At 42.5% G+C, this 10817-nt stretch overlaps 1 protein-coding gene across 3 annotated transcripts in view; it reads right to left on the reverse strand.

The window, feature by feature from the left end:
* The window catches only part of LOC117471237 (protocadherin-9), a 184506-nt gene extending 178934 nt beyond the window's left edge, over positions 1–5572 (reverse strand). For all 3 annotated transcript variants that reach the window (XM_034116094.1, XM_034116095.1, XM_034116093.1), the window contains exons 1-2: positions 5392–5572; positions 1779–4924 (exon numbers count right to left, since the gene is read on the reverse strand). In XM_034116094.1, coding sequence (XP_033971985.1) covers positions 1779–4814 — 3036 coding nt within the window. In that variant the 5' untranslated portion in view covers positions 4815–4924; positions 5392–5572. The remainder of the gene's footprint in view (positions 1–1778; positions 4925–5391) is intronic.
* Between the last annotated feature and the right edge of the window lie 5245 nt (positions 5573–10817).

A 10817-nucleotide genomic window follows, 5' to 3' on the forward strand; every position in this document is an offset into this window, starting at 1 on the left:
GGTCAATTTGAACCGCTTTTTGTGAAAAGGACAGATTTAAACTGAGGCACACGTTGAGGTCCATTTCAACTGTTTTCTATAAGGATTAAATGCTCTACACAAATAAAAAAATATGAATCAAATGTACACAGCATTTCAGAGGAACGCTTGTGAGAAAAAGTATCTGCAACAGTAAATCATTTATATTATCAATGGCGCTGTTTACAACATGCTGGCTCTGTTTGTGTGCTTCTTTGAATCATTTGTCAGAATTATTGATTCCAATAAATCGTGTGTGGTATTGTGGGATGACGGAGTGAATCAATGAAGTTGTGCTTACAGTATAGTGTCATATCTCATGTTTCCTCCTCTAGGGTTGAATTCACCCCTACTGCCACTAACACCGTCACCCATTTCATCGCCTCGTCTCGTCTCTCACACACATCACCGACCACACACACCAACAGCGCCTGGCAAATGACGCCAAACTGAATGCCTCTTTTGACTGCCACCTCTCACACAGAAACACATTAAATGCAACCCCAGATGCAGTGACCCGGAGGTATGCATCGATAAGAGTCGCACAGTGTCACCCCTGTAATTCCACTCTCTCTTCCGGATAGATCTTATCACTCTCATCTTTAACTGCCATTATCAATCTTCCCTGTGCATCATTAGGCAAGAGTATTTCACTTAGAAACCAACGTAGGTTTTACTTCGTTCTTCTCCTCCCTTGCATTTACAAGTCCACTGCAGGTTGGCGTAGTGCCAGGCTGTGCCATGCAGCTCAACACTGCCACCTAAAGGTTCAGTACCACCACCCGTCAAGCCTGACCCACTGACAACTGTCTCACTCTGCCTCCCTTTCTCCCTCTTCTCTGCTGCACCCTGTGTTTATCCACGTGTGTTCCGGATCTGTGTGTTGTGTAGTGGTGCTTTATTAGCAGAAAAATTAATAAGGCTTTGATAAAAAGCAGCATGGATTACGTTGAAATTTGAGGCTCATTATTGGCTAATCCTTTTTGAATTGGATGTGTATCAAGTTCCAGACAAGCTTCAGTCAGTTTGCCTGTGTGCTTTGAGAAGAGGCATTTAATTCGAGTTTAGATGATGTAGCAAAGCCTACTGTGACATTCACAATACTACCGCAACAGACTAATTATTGACTGTTGTTATTGCTGCAGGTGTTGAAAGGTTACAAAATCGTTTGTGATTTAACAATACACATCAAAACAAATAAACAAACAAAAAAAAACATGAATACACTCAGTTTTATGAGGAGAGAGGTGAACAATTTGCTCTTTTTTTTTGAATAATGTGTGCAGCATTTATCTAGGATGATAATCTGAGTAGATAGGCAAGAAAAAAATGTTTCTTTCACAGAGAACATTGAGTCACAATTAATGTAATGTTGGTACATTTTACCAGTGATCTAACCTGGGTGCTGAATAGACAAAATAAGGCAAGGCAATCACTCACCCAGGTGCATTTTGCATTTAATATGAATTAAATATATAGTAATGACAAAACATCAGTCTATAATTATTCCCCAAGAATTATCCATGTGATTGTTGAGTCCATAATCAACTCCATTAAATAGCAGTTGTTCAAGTTACTTTTTTCTCTTTTTTTTCTTTTTTAAGTTTGAGAAATAGTGGAACTTGCTGAAGCAGTATGTCTCCTGTAATCTTTTCTGTTGCTTCACAGTAAGCAAGTCTCTAATCTAGACTGGCACTTTAGCACTGTGGAACAGGGCAGTTATAGGCAGTACTTATAGACCAGTAAAAGTGCTCTTTTACCTGCTGTCTGGTGTGCATGGGCGCCTTCGTCTTGAACCCTCCTTGGGAGCTGCACTCCGAGGCACTGAAGTGGTCAGAGCTCGTGGAGGACCTCTTGGAAAGGGTGTCACAGCCCCCAACAAATGTGTTATCCAATGGGAGCTCCTGAATCACGTGATGCTTCTTCACTGAGACTGGCGTGTCGGCCTTGAGATGGAAGGCCGATTGCGGCGAGGCGGACTTGTAGTGCCGGGCCAGGTCTGGGCTGCTGGGTTTGAAGGTTGTTGTGGGTGTGGCATTCCATTCAAAGCGTCCAATCCCTTGCTCTTCCAGCTCGGTGGGCAGGCTGATGGTTCCGTTGATTGGCTCGTGAGCAGGATCGTCAGGCTTGTTCCCCTCAATGGTGACAAAGTTGAGCAGAGAGCTTTTTGGGGACTTCCTTTTCTTGCGCTTTTTCTTTTTGTTCTGCTTGTTCTCAGTGTTGGGTGACATCCACTCAGCCCCCTGTTTTTTCCGCTGTGCAGCTTTGAACCGGGAAGCATGGCGGCAGCGCAGAAGCACAGTGACAAAGATGACAATAATCACTACCAATGCCCCAGTTACAAAGGCTATCATTATGGTTAAATAGTCACCGCTTTGATACGTTTCACTGCTTTCACCAATGTTACGGTCAATTGGGGTCTCCATGGTGCGTCGGATGAGATCATAGATGAGAGTCGAGTTGCCCACAGTGTCATTGACATACAGAAATACCAGCACAAGCGTATGGAGAGATTTAGGATATCCCAGGTCACTGATATTGACCACTAATCTGTGTAAGCCTATGTCAGTCAAAGCTGGTTTTTCCTCCAGAGTAATATTGCCTGTGACAGGGTCAATTCTGAAAAGTCCTTTGTTGTTTCCACTCACAATGGTGTATTTCAGTTCTGCATTCATTCCTGTATCACCGTCTACAGCAAACACTTCTGCTACCACAGATCCTGGGATAGAGGAGAGAGGTACGAGCTTGAAAGATGTGTTGGAGGGGGGATAGATGACAATGGGGGTGTTGTCGTTCACATCGATTACATTTATGGTCACCTTGGCGGCTGAGGAGCAAGGAGGCCTGCCACTGTCCACAGCCCTGACATCAAAAGTGTAGGAGCTCTGTTGCTCCCTATCGAATGACACATTAGATTTAATCACTCCAGAGTAAGGATCCAGGATAAAGTTCTCATTGTCATTCAGTATGGAAAGAGAAACCGCAGCATTTTCTCCGGCATCTGAATCTGTGACAGTTATCACCCCAACTGTGCTGTATTTTGGAAGATTCTCAGACACAAAGAACTGAAAGTGGTTATGTGTGAACTTTGGGTTGTTATCATTTTCATCCAGCACAGTTACAATAACCGCCGCCTGCGTCTGCAAAGGGGGTGTCCCGTTATCTCTTGCCGTTATAGTGAAGAGGAACCTATCCTGATCCTCCCGGTCAAAGACCCTGGATGCAGTCAGGACCCCAGTTTTTCGGTCGAGATCAAAGAAGGATGCATTTGGTCCCAGCTGATAAACTATCTCTGCGTTTTTCCCACTGTCCTCATCTGTGGCACTGAGAGTCGTGAGGAACAGGTCGCGCTTGTTGTTTTCCATAACAGCTAGCTCAATAACTGGCTGAGTAAAAATAGGCGGGTTGTCGTTCTCATCCTCCAGCCTCACTCTTACCAAGGCAGTCTGATTCAAGCTGGGTTTTCCAGAGTCAGAAGCCACGATTTTAAAGTTATACTCCTTAGTGCCTTCGTAGTCAAGCAGAGCAGATGTCTCTAACAGATACTGGTTGTCGTACACAGCCTTTAGATGGAAGGGCACATCTTTCTCAATGAAACAAATGACCTTGCCATTGATGTCAGTGTCTTTGTCTGACACTGTGATGAGAGCTATCTTGGTATTGATGGGATCCTTCTCAGAGAGGAAAACAGTGCCGTTAATGGGACTGATTATGTATCTCAGGTCTATATTAGGTGGATTGTCATTCACATCAGTCACATTTATAGTAACAGTAGCTCTTGCGGGACTAGAGCTGCCATCACTGGCTAAAACAGAGAGCTTATGAATAGCCGTCTCCTCTCTGTCGAGAAGTCTCTGCACTGTAATTAGGCCAGATGTTGTATTTAATGCAAAGAGTCTTTTCGTAGCAGCTGACACCTGAGTCCCAAATACATAACGTATTTCTGCATTCGCCCCTATGTCTGCATCTGATGCCTGGAGCTGCACAACAGATGTGCCAATAGCAGAGTTTTCTGGTATGTGCACATCTATCTGACCCTCTCTAAACACCGGTCTGTTATCATTGACATCCGTTACAGTAACTTGGAGAATTGCAGTGCTGGATTTCTGTGGGCTGCCACCATCCTCCACTTTGATCTTCATCACATATGTATCCTTCTGCTCTCTGTCCAGATTCTGCTGCACAATGAGCTGGGGCCACTTCTCCCCCTCAGGCGTTTCCACTATGTCTAAGCCAAAGGCACTTTGCCCGTTGATGAGCTCGTATTTGTGGACACTGTTAGGGCCAGTGTCTGGGTCAGTGGCAGAAGGAATGGCAAATCGGCTGTTAATGAGCGTGTTCTCGGGGATGGAGATGTTGATCACAGGGGACGGGAACATGGGGGCATTATCATTTGTGTCTTTGACAATTATTTTGATCTTAATCAGCCTGAAATAATCATTAGGGAGGATGACCACTTCAATTTCAAAGGAGCACTCGCTGTCCTCAAACGAGGGACCAGGGCACAACTTCTCCCTGTCGATTCGGTTTGATGTTGTGAATATCTCGCCAGTGCTGCTCAGAACACGCACCAGAGGGTTATCTCCTGCTTTGGAGACAAGCCGGTACACAAGATTAGCACTTGCTCCAGTGGCAGCATTTGTATGGGAAATGTTTAGGTCCTTTGGTATGTTTCCAATGAGGACATTTTCTTGCAACTCCTCTCTGATGGGGTATATTAGCTCTTGGGCTATTGAAGGATCTAGCCATAAGCAGGCGAACAGGGCACCCAACAGGTAATAGTCTTTTAGATCCATGACAGCGTAAATGTGTTTCCAGTCTTTACAAATCAAAGGGTTTTTTCTATGCAATGTTGTTACAGGCAGTTCCTCCTTGCATGTGATGGCAGGAATCTTCCAGCGACAACCTATGAATACATGAAAGAGTTTCTCTTTAGTGAAAATAACTTTCCCATGCACAGTAATTCAATTTAATTAACAACCCCCAACCTCAAAGTCAGCTGTTTTGTTCACTTTCTTTTCTTTCTTTTTTTACAGTCCCTATTAAACTATACCCAAAGGTGTTTATCACCAATTCACAGAAAAAAATCTAAAGCAACACTTAACCCACCATTTATGTTTGCTCCCTTTCTAAAAATCCTCCACATTTTATAGTCACCAATAATTTGTTCAGCGACACAAACCCCCATTGCCAAAAACTTCACTACACATGACACACTCTTATTAATATTAAACTACATTGCTGAAATTAAAGAGCTTTAGCTTTGTGCGGGCTTATAAACGAATGAATGCGCATGAATGAAGCCTACAAAATGAGCTCAGACAGATTTTGAATTCTTAGTGGGCAACTGAGACCTATTCTTATCGTACATACCCAAATCCGTTACAGCGCAGGAGAAAAGCTGGAGTGTGTCAGCTCATAGTCTTCTCCTCCGGTGTACCTGCGAGATTATTCGAGCAAAGATATCCTTCTCAGTCAGATCAAGCTTTGGATCCAGGAATAAGAAGACAAAAATATTCGACCCGCTGGAGTAATCAGACTCAAGAAGAAATGTTGGGTAAAATCAGCTGGTCGCAAAAACTGGAATAAAATAGATGCTGCAAATGTCGCAGTTCCGTTTCCCCCATTTAACTTCAGGAATGGACAGGATCTAATTGTGCGCCCTGCAGTGATTGCGGTGATCAGCGCCGCTCTCCAGCAGTCACAGCCAGGTGATCACTGTTTGGTGCTGTCTTCCATTTGAACCGGTCCCAAAAAAATAGTGCTCATCGGCCGTACACGTACCGAGAAAAACCGGCGTTTTTTTCCCCCCGGCTACCTGTTAAGGTGAAGATGCCGAAGAGGTGAACACAGGAGGAGACACTGCTGTCCCGTCATGTTTCAAGTTCATGAAGCACCATCAATAATCAGCCGAGAAAACCACAAGGTTAAAAAGAGATCATGAAGAAAAAGCGAAATCTCAGAGTCGATCCCACTTGGAAATGCCAACCTAGATATAAATGCTGTTCAGTGTGGCACCGATGTGCAGCGTGTATGTGCCGTTTATCCTTGCACTCTCACTCCCGGAGCAGAATATCTTGCACTAACTCTGTGTAAACCCATAGGAGGGGTGGTGAAGTACACCACACCGACGCCCCCCACCCCGCCGACCCTCGTCATTGGACACCGCCCCTTTCTCTCAGTGGCGTCGACAACCCGAGCGCCCACAGGATTGGCCCAAAGTCACGTCACTTAATGCAGACCGGAGGGTAGTCCGCGGTGAGATGCTCTGTGAAGATGCTGCAGGCTGCAGAGACGCTTAACCAAAAAGCCCGAGGCTGGAGGGGGATGATGATGACGACGATGAGGATGATGAAGCCGCTAGTGCTGCTGCTGATAATATGGAGAACAAGAGTGTCTGTTCCCTTGCTTATGCACTGTTGATGATTATATAAAAGGCAGATACCCGTCATTGGCTCTAAAAGGGACACATCGAAAGGCATAAGCCAACCTGTTAGGCTGTTGTCAGGTAGGTTGCACTTATTGCAGTGGACACAAAAACCCAACATTTTGAAGCCGTTAAAATCACAAACTGAAACGGTTTATAATGGAAAGGACTTGCCAAGAATAAACACAGGCATATAGGCGACAATAGAAGCCTTGTGTAGGAGTCACTAATTGCACTCTAGACAGAGAAGCCGTTGTGTACGCATGTTTGCACGGGGTGCATATTCACGCTCTGTCCGCCACACTCAGCACCCTGCAGCCACTCATCAGCATTTGTCCGTAAGAAATAACCTTGACAGTTATCCCAGTCATCAAAGCTATACACAGCATGTGGTGCGAGCTCAGTGCGTAATGGTTGAATTGCATTTCCTTTTAAGTTTAGTGCCTCGTGCTAGGGCTGTGACGATCTGAGGCAGCTGTGGCGCGACTTTGGAATTGCCTATAACTGCAGATGATCTTAGTTGACAAGTTTTAAAAGAAAAAAGGGGAAGACTGAACTGTGTAACGGAACTGACTAACACCAAACAAATTACACTTCCGATGTGGCACAATGCAATTAGAAAACTGCAGATTTAAGAGACTGCAAATCAGAGTCAACCATACAACCACGCTTTAATGCATACTGCCATCCAATCATTACTTAATTTCAATGCAGTAGATAACCCTCAATTTCCTCCAAGACTCTCTGGTTGTGCTGCTGCTGAGAAAGGCAAGCTGTTGAGCAAAGGCTGAGCAGCCTGCCATGGTCAACACTGCCATCTTGAGGTGCTCTTATACAAATGCCTGAACTGTGCTGTGAGCTCTACAGCTCTTGGAAACCACAAACTACACCATTTTTAACCAAGACAAGTACATCCTCTTCAGTCGCAGCTAGAAGTGAGAACAGAATTAATGACCCAATGAGTGGCTCAGTAAGATGCAAAGTGTGAACAAAGAGGCAGCATGATGTGAGAATAAGCCCTTTTGTTGGCAAATGGTTAATGAGAGCGATGTAAAGACATGGAACCCACACTGAAGAGGTGAGAACTAGGCTGCCAATGTCTCCTGAGAGGCTGGCGTAGTGCCTGGTCAGCAGACCATTAGCACAACCAACCTGATGGCCTGACCTTTTTGCCTCTGGATGCAGCCGTCAGTGTCCTTCCGCTGAGAGTGAGCAGCTAAAGGAGTGATCTGTCACTTCAGTTTAAGATCTGACACCCTGACGTGGAGGGAAAAGTGACAACATAACTGTCTACAGTGGTGAAACACCTTCTTGCTCTACTCGCCAGATGGAGTCATTAGGAACTCATCGCTCGCCTTTACTTTTCACTGGGAGTAAGTGTGAGTGTGTGTATGTCTATGTGTGTGTGTATTGCTGCAAATGTAGGATTATGTTTCAAAATAATATGAATGTCCAAGGTCTAAGGTGTTTGTGTAGGTTAGCACATGAGGTATTGCAGATATTTTGATTATTGGACAGAGTCCACTTTAAAAGCCAGACATCCCCACATGATGTGCAGTAATTGTAAGACACTTGTATTGATCACTATATGTATCAAACCTTCACATTGCGGTCATTTTCGGTCATGGGTTAGTGAAATCTTATTTATGTCAGTTTAAAAAGAAGTTAAACACAGCACTCTTATTATTACTATAAATATTTGACCCATGATCTTGACTCAGACAACAGAAGGGGCTAAAATAAGCATCTTCACAATGTATAGTAAATCCATAATTTCCCCCAACTTTCAAGTTTGTTATCATCTCATTTTGACTATTTTGAACTGGCTACGGCATATATTGCTGTCAGTCAATTTACTAACAAGTGAGGAAAAAAATGTAGTATGCTAAAATAGTTTCTAGGTCTTCTGCTGTACCTCCTACATCTCATATCGAAGAGAGAGCCCAAGGGAAAGATCTAAACTAAGGCTTTATGATTCCCCATATACCCGGTGCAGTCAATCACACCATTCACCTTGGTTTGATTCTCACACCGACTTATTGACTGGTTCATGCTGTTGATTCGGCTTCATGAATAATACAAGGAACAAATATGTTTATCTTCCCTGTCCATTAAAGAGCAAGGTCAAACAGGTAATTTATGTATTTTCTTACTTGAACAAGGTCTTAGGAGCTGGTGCTGGAAGATTGAAACGGTGTGTGTCACAATGTTATATGTAGTCAAGAAGCAGCAAATGTGTCTTCAGTTGCTGTTTGTTTTAGTACTGATAAATACAGAGTTACAATAACTAACTTTTTTAAATAAGATTTCATTTCTAGATTTTCTTTTTTTTGCATATGAAACATTGGATCACATTTCCAAACAATCAAAGAGAGAATATTTTCATTACTGCAAAAATGATGATTCAATAACAACATAAATGAGGGAGTTGTCTTGTTTACAGCTCTAATGGGGTTAGCGGGTAGAGCCTTGGTATGGGGATCAGATGGTCACAGGTTCAAACCCCACTGCAGTCAGCATGTCGTTGTGTCCCTGGGCAAGACACTTCTCCCCAAATTGCTCCTGTGGAGATTGCCCACAGTATTGAGTATGTAAGTCGCTTTGGATAAAAGCGTCTAACAAGTAACATGTAATGTTATTTTATGTAACACATTGTGTGAAGGAGTAAGAACAAGTTTCACAAATTCCATTTTTAAAAGTTTGTGTCATACAATGCACATGTTATGCTTGAACAAAATTACAAAGCAGAGGCCATATTACAGTACAGAGAAGTGTTTGAATTCCAGTACTGCTTCTTTTGCTGGTGTACGTTCGATATAATGCAAAGTAAATCAGCCAGAAGACCTCTAATTATCCAAATACTTTATTTAATTAAATAACGTTGAGTATTTCCTTTTTAAATAAACAATAGGCATAATTAATACTTATTTATTATGTTTACTTTCTACCTCTGTTCTCTATCAGCGTTCTCACAGAGAGAAACATCAGTGGGGCTATAATCGCATGAGCTGAATCCTGTTGCCTGTGATATTGTACCACCTGCCAGCAAAGCAAGTGTTAGCACTTAAAATTGGACAATAATAAAATATTTTGTAGTTGTTTTACTCATAACAAAAGCTTCCCTAAAAGGAATATAGTTTAGCTATATTGCTATATATATATTTCAGTTGGGTAAAATGCTGACAATGACACTCACTTTCTTTCATCACATTCCTTTAATGTTTTGGCAATGTGCAAATAGAAAACTAGCTTAGCATTGGTCTCATTTGTTTCTCGTCAATACCAACAAAGAGCCACTGCAATTGCTGATGAAAATGTAGGCCTTTTCCCTTAAAAACCTTTTGCCTCCGCAACTTCGCTCAAGAGTGGTAATGACCCAGCGGATAATTGACATCACACATGCTGTGGACCCTGAATACTAATCAGAGCTTTTAATCAGGCATCTCAAATGTTTAAGTTTAGATGCATTGGAGTAAATATGTGCAAAATGATTCTCATTTGCTATGAAAGGAATTTCAGTTAAATCCAAACTTTTAATTCCTTTGAGAAACATATTTGATATCACATGAAAAGGTTTAAGGAAGATACTTTGATATCTTAAGGAGACAGAGCTATACAGCTGTGGGCTTACTGTACGAGCTGAAATGTAAATGTTTGCTCGAGTCTGTAATGTATAGATTTATCATGGCAACAGCATAGACATCCCATGGTTGCTGCTGGGCTTTCCTAATTATTAAAAACCATTGTAGAGACCATTTTCATGCAGCCAGCACATCCTTTACAGTCTGATGGTTGGCATTTGAGAAGTATAATGCCATTCATGGTAATCCTTTGAAAATTGATTGACACGCTGTTTGATTACAGAAGATATCCTGGGTGGATTAGAGTTCCAAGGTGTCAAAAGTGCAAGATATCCCTTATAAGAGACCCTGTCTTCATTCCTTACCACTGACTACAATTTGCTCTCTCCCTTTGCTTTCCGTCTCTCCTCATTTTTTATTACTCCCCGACACATTTTAATCACATATCACTTTCCAGGCTATTCACTGAAAAAGGTCAAACATTCCCTCCCATTTTCTTTTCTTACTTAACGCCAGAAGCCTTCCTGTAAAGTTGGATATGAATCCTGGTGAAAGACTGCTGCGAACCAGGGAAAGAAAGTTGAGCAAGATCCTATTGCTGCTCAATGCTCAGGCTGATCTGACCTTGTGCAGTATGATTGAAGCATTAGCAAGTTATAAGATACTTGACATGCACTTCAACACCAATACTTTTCATATCTTGTTAAACTGAGTTGTATATTTTTAACTCTGAATACATGTACTCGAAGGTTATCTTCAAAGCAGCTCAATGTATGTGATGTAAATCTCAG

This window comes from Trematomus bernacchii, unplaced genomic scaffold, assembly GCF_902827165.1.
Source record: "Trematomus bernacchii unplaced genomic scaffold, fTreBer1.1, whole genome shotgun sequence".
NCBI classification, from domain to species: domain Eukaryota; kingdom Metazoa; phylum Chordata; class Actinopteri; order Perciformes; family Nototheniidae; genus Trematomus; species Trematomus bernacchii.